The 19,506-nt window shown below is 31.9% G+C and overlaps 3 protein-coding genes across 3 annotated transcripts in view; 2 read left to right on the top strand and 1 right to left on the bottom strand.

Moving 5' to 3' along the window:
* Positions 1 to 296: 296 nt before the first annotated feature.
* LOC105625650 (upstream activation factor subunit spp27) lies at positions 297 to 4,662 on the top strand. Its single transcript, XM_012206976.1, has 6 exons — positions 297 to 339; positions 2,770 to 2,860; positions 3,759 to 4,050; position 4,094; positions 4,141 to 4,385; positions 4,546 to 4,662. The coding sequence occupies exons 1-6, from the start codon at positions 297 to 299 to the stop codon at positions 4,660 to 4,662; spliced, it is 789 nt and encodes a 262-aa protein (XP_012062366.1).
* Positions 4,663 to 7,293: 2,631 nt separating this feature from the next.
* LOC105625640 (UPF0704 protein C6orf165 homolog) lies at positions 7,294 to 11,363 on the bottom strand. The gene is made up of 13 exons (XM_012206965.1): positions 11,271 to 11,363; positions 11,027 to 11,189; positions 10,769 to 10,949; positions 9,905 to 10,074; positions 9,528 to 9,771; positions 9,302 to 9,431; positions 8,832 to 8,939; positions 8,657 to 8,759; positions 8,490 to 8,557; positions 8,171 to 8,319; positions 8,013 to 8,111; positions 7,799 to 7,934; positions 7,294 to 7,521 (listed from the first exon to the last, which is right to left on the bottom strand). The coding sequence occupies exons 1-13, from the start codon at positions 11,361 to 11,363 to the stop codon at positions 7,294 to 7,296; spliced, it is 1,872 nt and encodes a 623-aa protein (XP_012062355.1).
* Positions 11,364 to 12,450: 1,087 nt separating this feature from the next.
* LOC105625628 overlaps positions 12,451 to 19,506 on the top strand; it is a 103,466-nt gene continuing 96,410 nt past the window's right edge. Inside the window, exon 1 of the mRNA XM_012206954.1 lies at positions 12,451 to 12,613. Within this exon, the coding sequence (XP_012062344.1) occupies positions 12,451 to 12,613 (163 nt within the window). The remainder of the gene's footprint in view (positions 12,614 to 19,506) is intronic.

Below are 19,506 nucleotides of genomic sequence, written 5' to 3'. Positions count from 1 at the left end.
TCAGTTGAAAAAGTACGGTCGGTGTGCCGTGAAGAAACATCGAATTGGCATCCTCGGATCGCCGAATTACGTGTGGGGCGTGATAAGAAAATTGTAGATCGTAAAAAACTAACACGATTTGGTGTATATAGTATTCGTTTCGGTGCGATCGTTGTCGAGTTATTCGCATTCGCAGGCGCATCGGATGGATGCGTATCAGAGCACTTTCAGCGCCGACTGTACCAACGGACGCTACGAGAGTCCGTAGCCGGCGTAGGCTCAGTTGGCAGCAGTACGTACAACGAGTAGCATCTACCATGGCCGATATCTCAAAGGAGGAGCTACGCAAGGAGATCACCGGTAAGTGGCGATATTGCGTGATGTAGATGATTTCGGTGCGAAATGTCAGCGTAATCGAGCTACGTTCGGGCGTACGCACGCGTTGCGCGTCGCCATCGCATCGGGAATACAGGCGAAATCAGGCTCTTTGCTCTTGCGACGTGACGACTTTAGCGCGCACGTATGTGCCCAAGTGGCGTGCCCCACGCCGGCCATTATAACTGCGGCTCACCGTATTTTACCATCTACGTCGCGGGCTAACGGTAGGACCGGTTGGATAATCGCTCCGTGCAATCCGCTCGCGATTTTTCATCTAGCCATTTCGGTGTCCTAGCAAAAATTCGGATTTTTCGTCGTTCGCTATAAAAAGATAGCTTTCTCGTCCCGTCCTTGCGGCGGGCCGTATGACGCGTCTCGAGTGTGTGGTGGCGCGCGCCTATCAGCCTCGCTCTCGATTCGTGTCCTATTCCCACTCTCTCTCGCGATCTCTCGCTCGCTCGCTCGTACTCTCTATACCGCGTCACGGCAGATTTTTATGTCGTGGGAGATAAAAAAAGTGCGTATATATTCCTGTGTGAAGCTCCTTCGAGAAAGATACGCTTCACGTCGATCGGAAACAGCCACGCGCGCGCGCTGCCCTTTTTTCCCTCCTTCGCGCGCCTCTCGCGTATCGCCGAATGGATCGTCATTGGTTATAACCGGAGTCGCTGCCGCCTGCCTCCACCACCGTCCGTTGCCGTTAATATGCTGAGATATTCGCCAGTTTGCTATCTTTCCTCCATTGCCGATGTAACGCGACTGTAACTGTCCATCGCCATTACAAATCGTGTCTCGCCCGTTGCGAGTTACAAGAGTACAAAGCGGCGGGTGATGATTAACGAAGCGTTCGCGCCTCGTGTATTTTTTTTTATTTTATATATTTTTTTTATTATTCAAGAACAGTTTTCGGCGTCACGAATCGACCGAGCGAGCGAGCGAGCGCGCGCGCGCACGTACACTCCATTTTCCTTCGCTTCTCTGTCTCTCCTCTTGTTTCTTCCATCTTTCTCGCGGTTTTTCGATCGTTTCGAGAATCAATGCGCCGCACGATCGACCGCGGTACGCCGAGAAAAATCCCTCCGCGTCTCGCTCCACGCGTCGCAACGATGACTCGTTGCGTACTTACAGATATCTTTTTATTAGAGTTGCGCGCTGCTCCGATCGGCGGCGACCGGCACGGCGCGCGCCGCGCGCCACGGCGGCCATTTGCGCTCGATACTCACTAGATCCCCCCGACGCGGGAAACCAAACTATTCCAGAACCTCGCGTGTACACAAGCGCGGAGAATTGAGCGGCGAAGCGTAACCTTCCGCTCTTGCATGCGAACAATTCCATTTTGCGCGGCTTTTTTAACTTGTATTTTAAGGACCATTTTGACTCTGATTAACTTTAATCGATGATTTGATTTTACAAAATTATTTAAAATACATCTTTAATATATGGTTGTTCTTAATCTTTTTTTCGATATATTAAATATTCTATTAATTAATTTGATATTTTTATTTATATTGCTTCTTAAAATAGTAGTGCTAATTAAGTTAATCGAAGTTGATCGAAATGACCTTTAATTATCTTTTTTTTTCCATGACCTCATTCCTTCCTAAATAATAAAATTAGTGTTGCTTAAAAGTAGCAAATAAAAAAAATTCTGTTATAAATAAAATGTCTACAGAAACAATATGTATTATATTTTTTAATTACTTTTAATGGATTTAAGCCGAAATTATAAAATACATAAATTGATGTTTGAATAACTTTAAATTTTTAAAGGCTTAAGAAAAAATTTGTTATATAAGAATATATACAACATGTTTAAACATATGTAAAGATATATGATTATATACGAAACTTATCCATATATTTTTTGTATAATTACTGTTTGACACAAGAAAAATAATAATAATGAGAAAACAAAAAATAATTAAAAGATTTATTTTTGCATTGTTTTACAAAAATTTAAGTTCGAAAAAAATGAGACAAAAAATTAATTATATTCAAATTATTATACACAATTATATATGTGCAATTTTTTTTATTTTTTAAACTGAATTTTTTTTAAGAAAATGCGAAAATAATCCTTTTAATTACTTTTGTTTTTTTATTGTTTTGTTTGTATCAAACAGTAAATTTACAAAAGAAAGGACATATGATCAAATTTCGTATATAATTACATATTACTATGTTTATATATATATATATATATATATATATTCTTATATGAAGATTTTTTTCTTGAATAAAATAATTGTTTAAATAACAATGATCCTTAAAAATTTTCAAATTTTTTTTGGTTTTTGCAATATAATATTTATTTATATATTAATATAAATATTATATTGCAAAAACCGAAAAATACTTTAATATATCTTAATTACAAAATGTAATTATATTATGTTTATTAATTTTGTTTAGCTATCCTCAAGGATGCTGATCTCACTACAATGTCTGCTAAAAAAGTGAGGCAACAAATCGAAGAAAAACTCGATGTTGATCTCATAGAAAGGTAAAGCAACAAATAAAAACATACATATAAGTGAAATATGACTACAGAAATATTTTTGATTATATATTTTTGCATCTTATATTTTGATATATGATAAGATACAATAATCATTCATGCATTAGCACGTAAAAAAAAGCAACATCATTTCGATACCAAGTCGATTCATATTACACGACGCGACAAAATATTTTTCTTCGTTATACATGTGCATTTGTTCTCGTTAATGTTGCAACATCTAAAGACTGTTTTTTGCAATTATAATTCGACTATTTTGTTACTTCGTTGTTGTTTTTTTCTTTATATTATTGCAGGTTGAATTGAGAATACGTTTATATGTTATAAATGAATATTTCATCGTGTTGATAATGTAAGTTAATTTTAAGCATGATTCATATTAATAAAATATTGAAGATATGAATTTCGAACATAAATACTTGGATGTATGCCAGCATTATTTAGTATAAAAGAATCTATTTTTGCATTTTTTTAAACAAATTGATATGTTGCTAAATAGGGAAGCAATTCATTCCTTTATCTATCTGATGCTTTATCATGTGTGCTCATAATATGTATGCTGATCATATTATCATAATATCACAATTTATTTTATTCTTCTGTATAAAATAAATCTAATTATTTTACTAATTATATTACTTTTAAAACTGAATCAAAAGCTTTAAAATGGACATATAATAAGGCACTTGTGCACTGTAAAATAGTGCAGAAGAGAGTCTCGTGATGTCCTAGAAAAAAACAGAGGATCTCTGAGTGGAACTGTAATATAATAAATATAAGTTACCACCTCGTTCCTCTTCTAACAAGTTTTTATATTTTAATTCTTACAGATATATTTACAATAATTAGTTATAAAATAACAAATTACATTCATCCTTTATAGGAAAAAGGAAGTCGATGATTTAGTCATGGAATGTCTTCAAGAAAAACAGGATGGAGGAAAGAAAAAGAAGAAGGCTGCTAGTGAAGAATCTGAAGATGGTGAAGAGGAAGAGGAAGAAGGATCTGAAGAAGAGGAGGAAGAAGAAGAAAAAAAACCAGCCAAGCGAAATCCTGCTAAGAAAGCTCCTAATAAACGTAAGAAGGGATCCTCCGAAGATGAAGAAAGCGCCAGTGATGATGATGCTAGCGATGAAGAATACAGTCCAAAGAAACCTAAAGTTACACCTAAAAAAGTAAGATATTTTTTATTATAATAAAGTTTTATTTTTTGTCAAGAGTTCATTAAAAATCTCACGTGGAATGTATTACATTTTTTTATATAGGTAAGCCTGGAAAGAAAGGAAAAAAGAAGGGAAGTGACAGTGACAGTGACGAGGACTGGGGTAAAAACAAAAAAGCTCCAGGAAGTACAGCAAAGAAGGGAGCTGGTGGCAAGGGCAAAGGTGGTGGTTATACACGCGCTATTACACTGTCTCCAGAACTCGCCGCTGTTGTTGGCGCAGAACAAATGGCTCGACATGAAGTTGTGAAGAAAGTATGGAGTATTATCAAAGAAAGGAACCTTTATGTAAGTATTATTTGTAATCATTTATCTAATATTTTTGTGCATTATTCGTACTTCATTTTTTCTACTTTACTATATTTGTTATATTTTAGAAATTATGTATTATATTAAATGTATTTACTTGACAAAAATCATGTTGCAAAGAAAATGACTATTTTTACAGGATCCTAAGAATAAACAATTTGCGATTTGTGATGAGGAATTAATGAAGGTAATCGGCGTAAAGCGTTTCAGAACTTTCGGTATGATGAAATACCTCAAAAATCACTTTGTAGATTAAATCATTCTTCAATCCCGATCTCCGACAAGTTATATACATATATATATATATATATATATATAAACATATTCCAAGGTGCGTCTCGTGCACCTCTTCATCTTTCTCACACGATACATACATACTATACATGAGACACAAAGGTATTTCTTGCGACTTAAGACTTTAGACCATGTTTACATCATTCCGATATATTCTGCCGCCCATTGTAACCATTTTGTTCCATTGATGACTGCAATATCATATTGACCCAATAAGCTTTATTACAAGTGTGACTCCCAATAAATGCGTTTGAAATAATTGCGTTTGGAATAAGGTATTTGATAATAATTCATTCAGATAATATTTAACAAGTAATTACAAATGTTCTTAATGGTTCTTCTTGATACTGGGACAATTGTTACCATGGACGTTCAGATGATTCGAAATGTAAATGACATTACAGTGGCCAATAGTCAATAAGCTGGTTTTAAGTCATCTAATTCAAAATAAATGTTATATCATTTGTATGGTCGTCATTAATAACAATATCTTACTCCTAATACAACATAACGTGACGCATCATTATAGCAATGGCATTATTGAATGATAAATTGAAAAAGTTTAATTTTGAAATCTTTCGAGATTAAAAAAAAATTCAATTTTATTACGTGACATTTCAATTAATACATATACCACATAGATGATGATATAGTTGTTTTCAATATATTTCAAGTATCGAAGAAGTTTCTTTTTTCTACATTCACCTCCAAAAAAATGGACCATAAATTTAAACACGATTTTTTAACATCTAGCACTAAGCAAAAAATTGTAATCAGTCAAATTAAAGCTTAAATATTTTCTCTTGAACACAAAAAAACAAATATTGAGTTATAAAAAATGTTTAACAAATTGCGGATGTTGATGAAGATAACTGACAAATTTTTGGAAATTTTTTTAAGCTTTGCATTTCAACGGAGTCTGCTCCGTCTGAATATTTTTGTTCGAATGACATTTAAAAAAAATTAAATTATACAATTTTAAAAAGAATATTATGGACAACTTTTTTCTTAGTTTTTGATTTTTTTATGTTTAAAAGAAATATTCAAGCTTTAATTTAAGCTTTGATTTATTTCGATCCAATAATATTTTGCTAAATTATCGCCATTGAAAGATGTTAAAAAATTATGATAAAATTTAGTAGCTTATTTTTTTGCAGATGAGTATTGTGTTATTATCTATGATCTTAATTATATATATGTTTTTTAATACAAAAATCCTTAAAGTTAACGCCAGCTCATGCATGATTTGTGGTTTATAATTTACTATTCGTCATTCGCATAAGATTAATGAGTAAGGCTGCATTCGGGAATACATATTGAATGCCTCCAGGTATCTATTTATCCTTATTTAACATTCGGTGAATAACAAGGATAGAATGATATTTGGAGGCATTCGTGTATTTCTGAACACAGTTTAATATGGACAGGCGGATTCACTAAATGCGGTTATTGTTTACCATTCATGTTGACTTGCCAACGATATGATTTTCCCACAAAATCAAGGGAAATCACCACAAATCAATTCGTGTATAGAGCTATACATAACGAACCACAGATCACAAACAGTGAATATGAACAGTCCTAGCAAATAATCAATTTCTGCAATTCTATTACGAATTGTGCGTAGTCTGACGCTAGTTTTGTGGTATTTTTGTTATTCTTTATGTTTTTATATTGAAATAATTTTTTCTGAAAAATGGATGTAATAGAATGGCAAATTTTGCCTCCAAAACGAAAAAATGCGAACATTTAAATTTAAAAAAAAAAAGAGAGAGAAGCTATGCGGAAAATTAACATCCTGTACCTCTTCTGTATAATAGCTACATTATACACATGCAAATGTAAGCAAAGTTTAATTGTATTATCGTGTAATTACTAATTATTGTCGTAATATAGGTTTCTTGGTGTAAAAATTGAATCTAACGTTTAAGATCTAATGGTAAAACAATATATTCATTGAAAGGTATCTTATAAGCATATTAAATGATTAAAGAGTCACAGTGCGTGCAGCGACCATACTGTGACTGTTGAAGTGTAGGAAATAAAATAATAGGCTCACGAAGCGAGGTGCGGAATCTTAACCGCATACATCTGTCCGAGCTTCGACATGTGTAAAATTCGTGTATTTTGAATATAAATTAAAGAAATGCTGGCCTAAACCAGGAATAAAGCCACACGAATGAGATCATTGCAGTTTATGATAACGAAAGCATTGCATGAAAAAAATGCTATGCGTACGGAATGATACATTAGAATATAAACTTATTTCTCCAAAAAAAAAGGGAGAAAAGTTTTATTTAAACTGTAATGTTCCGAAAAATGTATTTGGAAGTGTCATTAAATAATATTGCTTTCATTTTTTTTTAAACTGTCTTGTAATTTATTTCAATTATTTCCTAGTAATTTCTTAATATGACCCATTATATGTATCCTTTAATATTCCGAATAAATGCATTATATGTGATTGATTATTTACAATATAAATATATATATAATTCACTTAAAAGTATTTTTTATTTATTTCATTTGACGTCAATATTTGAGATATTTACGTGCATATACTAGTTTACGTAATTATTTCAAAGACGAAATTTTATAAATGTTCAAGTTCGTTTTCCAAGAATGATACAACATGCTGATTATTATCTCGCCTTCCTCGTAATCCAAATATGAACGTCAGAAGTTTCTTAGTGTTTGTACAGTTGTCTCTTCTGGTTTGAACTTCCTTATCCTGTGGCGGAGCTGCTTGCACATAAACACCGTGTCGAAAATGCGAATTAAACGTCTGCGTACTACGTGTAGTACATCGACTTATATTTGCCTGAAAAAACCGTATCAGCATTTTGTAAAATTAGCATTTTTCGTCTATAGAACTGAGAAAATAAAATTAATTATGTGTGATACAATTACATGTATTCAATTAACGTGTCTAATATTAGAATTTTACAAATAACATATTCGTGAGTAGATAAAAATAGTTCTTAAAATTGTTATTACTAAAGAATTGAGCTTTTTATATTATTCAAATATAAATTTGTTGAAATCTTTTACTTCAATATTATTAAATTCTTTTAGAACGTCGATAAAGATCTACTTACCAAGTGTAATGCTCTACGTTTCAACTCCCAAACACTGGAAGTATAATATTTATCAATGTAGGGCGGAAGTATATGGACGTCCGTTTGAACTTTTTGATCATGACGAGTCTTCAGTCGCAATCCTTTTTCCGTTAATCTGGCAAAATTAGTATTTTTTATATTTATAAAATTTCTTGCTTAAGCGATAGAATATGATCATATATAAGCAACTTACTCTTCTTGACTTTGCATGGCTTCAATTTCTTCATGTAATTGGAACAGATGGATGTATTCCGCATGATTGCAGACAAAATTGAGCGCGTCGTAAACATACCTATTAACATTCGAAATTAAGAAATTTATAGATTATTTTCATTTACAATGAAAAAATACCTGTCAGGATTTTTTCCGAATTTATCGGCTACTTCGGGTGATTTAAAGGCGTAATGTTTTCCTCTCCATTTCGCCACACCGTTATTCGGGTTTCCTGGTATAAGGGCGCCCCTACTCGTTGCAAATGTCCACGCGCAAAATCCTAGAAACTAATACATCTCTTGATTCAGCGTTATTTGAAAATTTATTCTATTATTTATTATAAATTGTTATTATATATTATTTGAGAATAAAATCATATAAATCTTTACGTGAACACTTTAATTTTTTAAAATTTATCAAATTATAGAAGCATTAACTGCTATTCTATTGTGGTTACCTCTAAATTTATCTTCTCAAAATCTTTAGTGACATTTGGATAATATATCAAGCACTCTCCACACTCCGCTGTAAAAATACGAACATTCTTTATGCAATTAAAATAAGATCAAGTAAAAATTTATTTATATTTAATATTTATTGTAATTTATAGAAAATTATTAGTACTTATTAAATTGCCCATGGTACGTTCCAATCTTTCAGCATCGGTTAAAATCTCCACATTTTCGGCTATATTTTCTAACTTTGTTTGATCGTAAATATTCACAGTCTATAACACAAATTATTCGGGATATATGTTACGAATACACGTTTAAATCGATACAGGCGAATGCATTAATACCTTATTGCTCAAACCCTGTAACTCCCACAGGAAATTGTTGATATTACTCAGAATGATTACCTCATCTTGTAAACTCATCCATATATCCGCCAGATCAATAAATTGCGGCTAATAAGCAAAATGTAATTATTAATCGTAATACGGTTACATTTATTGAAAACGGTTTAATTATATATTTTATTCAAATGAAGATTTAATTATAATTTTTCTTTTGTTAAAGGAACATTAATTTTTATTACAAAATTTCACTAATAAAAAATAAATTTTTGTAAACAAGTTATTTCTATTCTACAGAATAATGATATTAGATTTACACGGAAACAAATAAATCTAATTCCAGCTGAATTATTACTATTATTCTATTAAAACTGAATGCGGAATTCCATAACTTTCAACTTCTGAAAATAAATGCTTTAAATAATTATGTCGAGCATTAACTATAATTTCTTCTTTCAAGCAATCGTATTTACGTAAACTTGACTAGTAGGAATAGCCGTTCTGTATCGAACAGTGTCGTGAAGTTTAAATAATCGTGCTTGAAGACGTTCCATCAAGTCCTTCACTGCTTTCTCACTGCGCTCCACATCAATCAGCAGCTTTCTATAACAAAATTATATTAAAAATCGTGTCAATCATGGAGATCATTTATTATTTATTTACAGATTATTTGTTGTTTATTTCTCTTTCTATAGATACCTTATATAGATCTCTTGCTGACGACTAGCCGTTAACATTTCGATGATCCAATCAATTTTTTCTTCCGCGTTGGATATCGCTTCCTTTGAACTGCAACATGCAGCATCCGAAACATCGATTGACATGCATGTGACTGTATTTTCCACGACAGCCGTGAATTTGTATATCTTGGCCATTAACAGCACTAACAGCTCAAGAATAGAGTTGCGAGTCTTCATTAGAGCTTCTTGTAGAATACTTGGCACTAAAAAATTATCTATAATCATTTTTGTAGAAAGCCTTCACATAATTGTAACATTTTTCGCGATATCATCTCCGTTTCATTTAAATTTACACTGTCACTATCGGTCGGTTTAAAAATTAATCCATGCTCTTACGATCGTCGATCCCCTCGCCACCGCGTTGACAATCTCTGTTAAATAGGCGGATCCCTGCGACTAGACACATTAACTCCATCAACTGCTCCTCTTTCTCTCGTTTCGACAAAGTTATATAATGAGTCAGCTCGGAAGCCTGGAAGACGCTCTGCAACGCTACTGACACCTCCCTAATGTAAAATTTTTATATAATATTATATTTATCATATTTAACTTTTAAGGCCCGTTTTCATATATGATTATCTAAAGATTAAAGGCCAAGAGATTCATCAATGAAGTTTATTCATGAATTTTGGTAATCTTTATTCTTTAAATAACCATTGTGAAAACATGCTAAATGAGTAAATAGAATGGCTCAAATATAGTTTTCTTTAAAACGTTATTTTGGAAAAAGAAAAAAAGAATTGTTTAGAAATATTAAAATTCATTATTTGTACATTTCTCTGTTTCATAAGAATATTATACTAATATAAATTTAAGCATAACATAATATATTAGTAAAAAATATAGCAAAACTAAAATTTTTTTGTGGTTTTCAAACATCTCACCTATCAATGCATATTTTTAAATCATTTAGATATAATAAGCAAGTCAGAGATTTACAAAGAATTAAATATAATAATTTTATGTATAACATATCCGTTATAGTTTTTGATTAGTATAAATTTCGATTTGTAGACGACAATATTTCTTATCATTTGCAATATAATGTAATAATTCTCGTGATAATGTCGCATTTGGCATAAAATAAATTTTTCATGATTGAGAATAGAGAAATGTGGAATGTGAGAACTGAATGTTATCGACTTGATTTTATTAATTTTGAATTCTTATTAAATTCATATGAATGTGATCAATGATTACCTCAGAACCGATGGGACCATAGGACTTCCCAGACCACTCAGAAGCGTTATTACTGTTAATATTTTCTGATATAGTTTTTCCGTATCCTTTCCACTCTCCAATTTATTAGTTTCGCAAATTTCAGCGATTAAAGATGCAGTTTTCTGGTACAGTCGTAATCGATGCCTTTTGACAGTTTCATCTAAGCCAAAGTAAAATCGTAATAATAGTTATATAAATAATTATATAAATAGAAACATCTCAATTAAACATCTTTACCTCTGTCATGATAATGTTTAGCAAAGTATAGCTGATTTTTCAAAGTTACAAGACTGGGTTGACTTTGATCACATAGCCTCTCCGTTACAGCTTGAATTATTTTGGCATTTTCCTCATCGTTTTCTTTTATTCTATACACTGGATTTAATTGATAAAGAGAAAGCTACAAATTTTTGAGAACTGTAATCACCGCTTAATCTTGCTTGCGTTTTAATATTATCTCATGGGAATTAAATGAAATTACCAAAAACGAAGCCAAATCCTTAGTTATTGATGTCCCTTTTGCTCTACATTCATTTACGATTCTTTTCGTCAATTCTTTTCGTATGTTTTCCATAATAAAAGACAAATAAAATAGCTACCTCCAGCTGATTTAGGAATTTTCACCTGCTAGTCGTGAACTCCAACCGAATCATCCATCCATAAAGTTTGATCGATACTATACATTACGTGTGCTTTTTCTTCCTGCACTAGACTGCACTAGAACTCTCACTTTTGCCAAATATCAAACACATACCTATCTCATTTTAAATTCCAAAAGTGCATATATAAATTCAGCCTCAGAAAACATGCCTATGTGGAAATTATCATTACTAATTCATTTATACTCTTTTAAATTTTTTAAATATCAATAAATAAGAACAATAAATAGATGATCTTACGCAAGTTTTTATATTTGACATAAAAAACATATAGTCATTCTTAAAATATCTATATTATTGATTAATAGATATTTATTACATATTTCGCATGCATATCGAAGTAAATATACAAGCGTTAACTTCATCGAAAGCTTTTAAAAGATTTATTATTTTATCTTATATTATATTTTTTCATAATAAATATATAATATTTACAGAGTACATATAATTTTATTGGCAAAATAAAAATAAGGATATCTCTTCGAAAAATTGAAAATAGTAGAAAATAGTAGTCTCAAAAATTGAATTTGTCAAAATCGAATTTCTGATTCGAATATTATCATTAAATGTATGAATACAAACATTTTTTCGGATTATTACAATACAAAATTAGAAAAATAATACATGTTGTGGAATTCGCGTTTGAATCTCGTGCGTTTCGGCGCGCTTGCGATCGCGCGCGCTCGGCCATTTTCGGTGTGCCGCGCCGTGACTCAACGTCGTCGTAGTGGGGGAAGCGGGCGGTCGGGCAACGTAAGCAACGTTCAGAGGTGTCGCAACAGTCTGCGCATTAGGAAGTATCAGAGCATTCGGAGCAATCCGGAGCCAGTCGGGCTGGGTGGTCGGTAACGTGAGTGTGGTGTGTGTGCGCGCGAACGACAGACGCGAGACAGCCAACGTGCGAAGAGCGTGCGTGTCGTGAGGAGCATCGTGGTGTCATGACGTTCGCGTGAGTCGCGGTCAACGCGTCCAAGCAGTCAGCAGTGTCCAAGTCTCAGGAACATGGCGCGCGATTCCCGGCGCGCCGATCCGCGACGCGTCGTCGCCGTCAACGGCGGTGGTGGTGGCGGTGACGGCGGTGCAACGGTGAAGTGCAAACTGGAGCTGATCCTTCTGACGCTGCTGCTGACGATTATCATCCCTCCTGCGTACGCCGAGAGTCAAGGTGAGTCACCAATTTTTATACATAATACTTTTCTCTCATCCTTGTCTTTCATTACCTTTTCACTCGCGACACTTGACGCTTCCAGCTGATCATGTTCGTTTCTCATCAATATAGATTAACTTTAATCTTATTCTTATCTTTTAACTTATTTTTTATCTTTTTCTAATTCTAAAAATTAAAAAATATAAAGAATAAAAAGTTAAAGTCGAAATTAAAAGTATATCATTATTGATCAGTTGTTACATTTTGTGTTACAATCGCATGTAACTGTTAAACGTATTATATAATTTGATTTTACGGGCATCGAAGTTGAAAAACTGCCAACAATGTGGCGTCGTGAGGAAGAACATTCGCATTGCTACTTTTCGATGCATTATTTTCAAGGTCGTTCGACTGGCTTCTGCGCTTTATTGCTTTATACATATAATCTACGTTTCTTTCATTTGTCGTATATTTAGTGTTTGTGCCGAGTGTCAAATGTATAACGAAACGAAATTTATTCTATTTATTATTTACATATTATATAATGTAACTTTCTTGTTTGTTTTAAACTTGAAAAGATCCGCAGCTAAATTCACGCAGCGGTGATACATATATTATTCACGCCGCGTAAACATTCAACCATTAAAGCTCCGTTTCTCCACGTTTTATTCGCGTTCCGATTTACAACGTGAAATTTTAATCTTTTAATGCGCACGTATACGTTGCATTCAGGTAATCAAATTATCTTCTCGATTTTCTTAAAAATAATTCCACTGCTATATTTATTTTTTTACTAATTATATATAAATATTAATATTTGAAACTGTTAAAAGTGACAGATTGGTAAAATTAATGCAAGCAAATTATATTTAAAAATCATATCGTATATATACTCACAAAATCAAATTATGTAATTCGCGAGAGTGAAAAAGAGTGAAGCAAAGAGTAAAAAAGTATTCGAACGATGTTCGATTTATGCACACAGAAAAATACATACTGTACCAAATAATAATTACTTATTTCAAGTATTTTAAAAGTTCATATATCCGCAAATCTATCATAAGCGTCAAATCTATTCAAAATATATTCTGCATCCTTATAAGTTTAATACTTTAATCAATTATTAAATTAAAACAGATTTGATTTATTATATCAAATTATTGCTTATTATATCAAATTACTTTTTCGATCAATTTTATAATATTTTTTGAAAGAAAATAAATTTCTGTTTTAAATATTAATGCGTTTTTCTAAAATTTGTAATGAGTATATTTTAAGATTATATTATCAAGAAAATATGTTTTATGAAAATAACTATTATTTAAAAGAAAGAAAGTAAATTGAGTAATTATTTTGTTTAGCAATAGAATGATGTTTTTCTGTGTATGAATTTGATATTTTAAATTAATTTAAATGTTTTATTTTATTTGATATTTTAATTTAAATTGCTACCGAATATGAGTTAATCCTTCGAGTAGCACAATTTGTTGGTGAGATGTTGGTTAAACATTGTCATGCATTCGGGATATATTGAACCAACATTGCACCAGTAAATTGTGCTGTTAGGTCATAATTGGCGATTTATATAGATGGACATTAGCTCTTTCCGATTTTTTGCAGAAAATAAACATTTTAAAGTCCCCGCACTAATTACATAGAAAATTGGATCTCGGTAAAATGAGTTTGCATATATGTATAATGTATAATACTTATAACACAGTGAATAAAAAATGTCATGGACACAAAGTTTAATAATGAAAAGTTTTTAAGCTATTCAGTATATATAAGGTTAAGATGATCTTTGAACACAAATTTTATATCTTTGATATTCCTTAGCTTAAAAACTATCCATTATTAAGTCTTACGTCTATGTTTTGTTTAAATTATAAGCTACATAACTACATCATGTGTGAAAATTAATTTATTTGATCCAATTTTTATATAATTAATGCGGGGTTCTTTAATTATGAATAAATTTATAATATTAAGTGTATGAAAATAATACTGATATAAAAAGAATGATACATAGAAAAGATGGTTTTGCTGTAGTATTTAAAAATTCAGCTAAATACAGATCTGAAAATAGATTTTGTCATATTATCAAAATAATTAGATATATTAGACGCTTAAACTGGTTGCTAGAATGTCCAAATTTTTTGCAGCATTGCTCATTATGTTTGAGATTTTTATATGTAATTACTTTGATGAACCAACAAAATTATTTTCAGATCTGTATCTAGCTAAATGTTTAGATGTTCCGGCAAAATCATTCTTTTCATATATCCAGGAACATAATTACTTTAACGATAGCAATTAAGTTTTTCTGAAGTAAAAATTTAATTGGATACAGATCTAAAAATAATTGTGTTGAATCATTAAAATAATTATGTAAGAATCTCAAGTATGATAAGCAATACTGCAAAAAGTTTTGATATTCTAACAACTAGAGTACTCTATGAAATTATTTTCATGATCCAATAAATTTATTTTCAAATTTATATATAGTTATAAATTCTTAGATACTTCAACAAAATCGTCTTTTCGTGGAGAAAAATAGATTTTTTTCTTGGCGCGACCAATACGATCAATGAGTCGATGCGCGATTCTTGTATGATGCACCGCTCGATAAATCGTTCAGTACACACTTTTATTCGTGCCACATATTACGATGTGCATTGCATTTTCATGGCCACGCGACAAGCAACGTCATTGCCGTCTGATTTCGTTTAAAGTGCATGTCGATCGCGCGAGATGATCCGTAGTTTCTTTGGGGAATTCTCACCGCAGAACAGAATTCCTTCGCGTTGTAACATCGCGTTGCTATTGTGAGCGCAAATCCCTTGGCATTTAAATAAAACTTATAGTTACGTTACTCTTTGAATTTTTTGGAATCTTATTTTAAAGAGTGAAAATTGAGTCAGTCAGTAAAAAAAAATGTGATTCGATTTTCAATCTTTAAGAATGAGATTTCACTCTTTAGAGTAAGATTTACTTTAAAAGTTTTGGAACGTACGTATTTTTTAGATTTTATAAATAGTTTCATGCTTTTAACATAACTTTTCTGTCTAAATATTTTAACATTTTCATAAATAAATTCTCTATTATATTGCTGTTTATTTGTCGCACACGTATTTGAAATAAAATATCCGTATTAATACTTCAAATTAATTTTTGCATGTTGTCACGTTATGCAGGCTATGTAATTGCTTTTAATCTCGAAATTGATCAATGCGAAAAATATAAGCTCAAAATATATAAGTTTAAAAATATGTATTTAGCATTGATGTGTATAAAGTCAGAGATGGAAAATCCAACGCTTTATGATTTTATTTGTAATATACAAGATGGATTTTCCATAAAGAGCAATTTTTATTCAATATTTCACCGTTAATTACATGTCGATAAATATTGTGTAAATATTAGTAATGTTCATTAATGAACATCAATTATTAAAAAATCATGTGAAAAGGGGATTTTATCTTTTAATATCGAAAATTGATAAAGTTTAATTGCTTATTAAGAAAATAATGTACGAGTTATAATAGAATGGATAAAACAAAAGCAATATTTTTATAATCTGCATTGCATTAAAATCATATAAATATTTTATTCGTTTAACCATATTATTCAGTTATATATATAATATTCAGATTTCTTTTTATATTACGATATTTTTTCATATACATATTATATATTTTCTTCGTTTTTTATAATGAAATATTTATGTTAAAAATTTTAACGCGTTCTTCAAAACATTGTCGTAAGGAAACAGAATATGTAGAAAAATATACGGAGAAAACAATAGAATTAGCACGATCGTAAACTTATATTATCCTGGCATTCCTTGTAAAATATTTTTTCGTAACAAAATCTATTGCGAAAATTACAACGTGACAGTCACCGCATTTACGCTGAGAAGGACGCAATGAATCATTCTTTGTATCGACGACCTTTCCAAAGCAAGAACGTAATTACGTAAACTAGCACGTACACCTCGGTGACTTATTCTTTGTAAATGAAGACTGCAATTGCCAGCTATCGATTGTAAATACATAATTCTTATTAACGTAGCTTAAATTCGGAATGTTTCAATAAAGTTGGAGCTTTACTTTTGATAAAGTTGGAGTACGGCTAAAAGCTTTAAATATAAATTTAACTTTAATCGAATCAATAAATAAATGAGATTTTTTAACTTTGAATTGCAAGCCGGTACTTTTTTTTTAAGATAAATGAGACATTCATATTGATTAAAAAGCTTAAATTAAATTTTAACTTGAACATATTCCTGTTTGATTATTATAGAGAGCTCTAAATGATGAATCGTCACGATTGGTTCCACCACAGTTCGACATGAATATAAATGATATCCCTCATGTGTAAAAAGGAGGTCTCTAGCGAGAATGGAAGTATCCTAACAAAGGGCGCTATGGAATTTATGTCCATTGTTAAATTCGGGGGAGGGGATCGGCAGTTCGTCAATGCAGTCGATAAAAATTTATGGGAGTATGTTGAATGTAAATGCGATGGCGGCGTAGGGTCGTGCGAAGGATTTATAGGGATTTACATTACAATTTATTTATTCTTTCCGGTCACATGTGAGGTGAAGTGTACGTTGGACCCCCAAAAAAGCCTTAACGTTAAATCGATCGCATTGCGAAATTCTCCTCGCGTTCCCTTGTACCTGCAATGCATGGAAATGCCACATAAAAATAATAAAATAAAATAAATTCCTTTTACAATATTAAAAATTCAATATTAAAAATTGAGAGAACACGAGAAGAGAGAAAGGACATAAGATAATATTATAACATAATTATACTTACGAACGTATATCATCAACATAAATCTCCAAGATGGTTAAATCTGTCGAGCTTTCGTACAAGCTCTTGCAGCTGCATGAAAAAGCCGCCAGCTGCAAATGAGTAATGTTAGAGTACCCGAGCGATATGTAACGTGGTGGGAAAATGGTTAATCGCACTCGCGGCGGAGACGGTATAGAGACGTATAATCTTTATGTCGGCGATGCGTATATGCTCTGCGCGTTTCCTTGCGGAGGCTAAATCTTTCTCGGTGCATCGTATATCACCTCTCTTCCTCAAATCGTAATTCTGAGATTCCACGTTCCTCTGCTACAAATCATTTTTGACATGCGGTTATCATCAAGTTGTGAAATGTTGCTTCCAACCCATTAAACGACTTTTTTATAAGTCAGTCTTGCATACAAACAAAACTGTTCTGTGTTTTAGCTAAATTAGAGAATAAAATATATACTCCAACCTGCACTGAAAAAAAAGTCTGATTGCATTAATTGGAATTCTGATTGAAAATAGACAAATCAGAATTTTCTAGTTGAAAAAATATCTATTAATAGATCTAGTTAAAATATAACTAGAATTCTGATTGATTATTATTAGAATTTTCAGATTCGTTCATTTTTCAATCAGAAATGTTTCTCAAAGTGTATATTGTGTTTATATTGTGAAATAAGCTGCATAATTATAATGAAATATTGACTTTAGTATGGACTCACGTCCAAGTTTCGCTAGAGCTCGTTATTTTCTCGTTCTTCTCGGAATGCTCGACAAGCCGTGAAGGTACCGACAAAAAGACCTTGAAGCTACTACTTGGTACTTCAGCGTACTGAAAGCTGTGGATCTTATCTGACGACTCTCTTTCGCCATTCGATGATTTCTTACAGTATTCTCAACCCTTCCCGCATCCATAGCTTTCGGTTTCTGAGTTGCCTCATAATTAAGATTCTTATCGAAGTATAAATTCTCTGAAATCTTTCGTTTTTTACATCTCCCGTAATATTTTAAAATATTTTAAATAGAAATGTCGTAATAATGAACTCCCGTAATATTTCAATTCAAAATTCTTCAATATAAATGTCGTAATATTGAAGGAAATTTAGATTATCACATGATAGGTTTTAACAAAAGATATACTGAGAAAAATTTCCAATTGGAAATGAACGAATCAGAAGATTCTGATTATATCAATCAGAATTCTGATTATCTCAACTAAAATTATAATATTATAGATTCAATCAGAAAATCCTGATTTGTTCATTTTTAATTCAAATTCCAGTTAATGTAATTAGATTCTTTTTCCAATATAAATATATTTTTTCAATTTTTCGTATTTTTTTCTATTTTTTAAAACTTTAATGTTTGATTTCGACTTTCAACAAAGCTTCTTGGGATATGACTCTCGGAATAGGAATCCGTCCACGTTGATGCTCGAAGTGCTTTGCATTTCCGGTCTCCCGACTCGAGAGAGCGAATCATCACCAGTTGAGTCACCGTTGTTGAGCAGAACATCATTGCACACTCGGAACGAATGGATCGCTGTTAATCGATGATTAACGGCCCTCTCGACGATACCGACTTAGCGGAGGGTGCTTCTCTTCGGATCGGCGTGTTATTCATTAAGTACTCGCTCGTAACGGTGAGTGGCGTCTAGAAGATCGATTGACGACAACTTCGTTCATTTGTCGTTTAAATGTGAACTGACGACAAATTGAACATTGCTGTATTTGCGAAGATATTCTGTTGCGCGAAGAAAATAACACTAGTGTCTATTAATAATGTCGTAATTTATGCATGAAGTATCGAAACATCATTCAACAAATTATCGTGGATCTCGTTGGTATCTCATATAATTTTTTGAATTTTTAGACAAAGCTATTTATATGAAAAATACGATGATAATTACATTCCTTTTAGTTTTGATATTCATGTTAAAACACACACACACACACACACACACACACACACACACACACACACACACACACACACACACACACACACACACACACACACAAGAGAGAGAGAGAGAGAGAGAGAGAGAGAGAGAGTAAGAAGAAAGTAAATAATATATTATATACTATATTACTAGTATATATA

The sequence above is a fragment of the Atta cephalotes genome (assembly GCF_000143395.1).
Source record: "Atta cephalotes unplaced genomic scaffold scaffold00001, whole genome shotgun sequence".
NCBI classification, from domain to species: Eukaryota; Metazoa; Arthropoda; class Insecta; order Hymenoptera; family Formicidae; genus Atta; species Atta cephalotes.
This window is presented reverse-complemented; position numbering and strand designations above follow the sequence as displayed.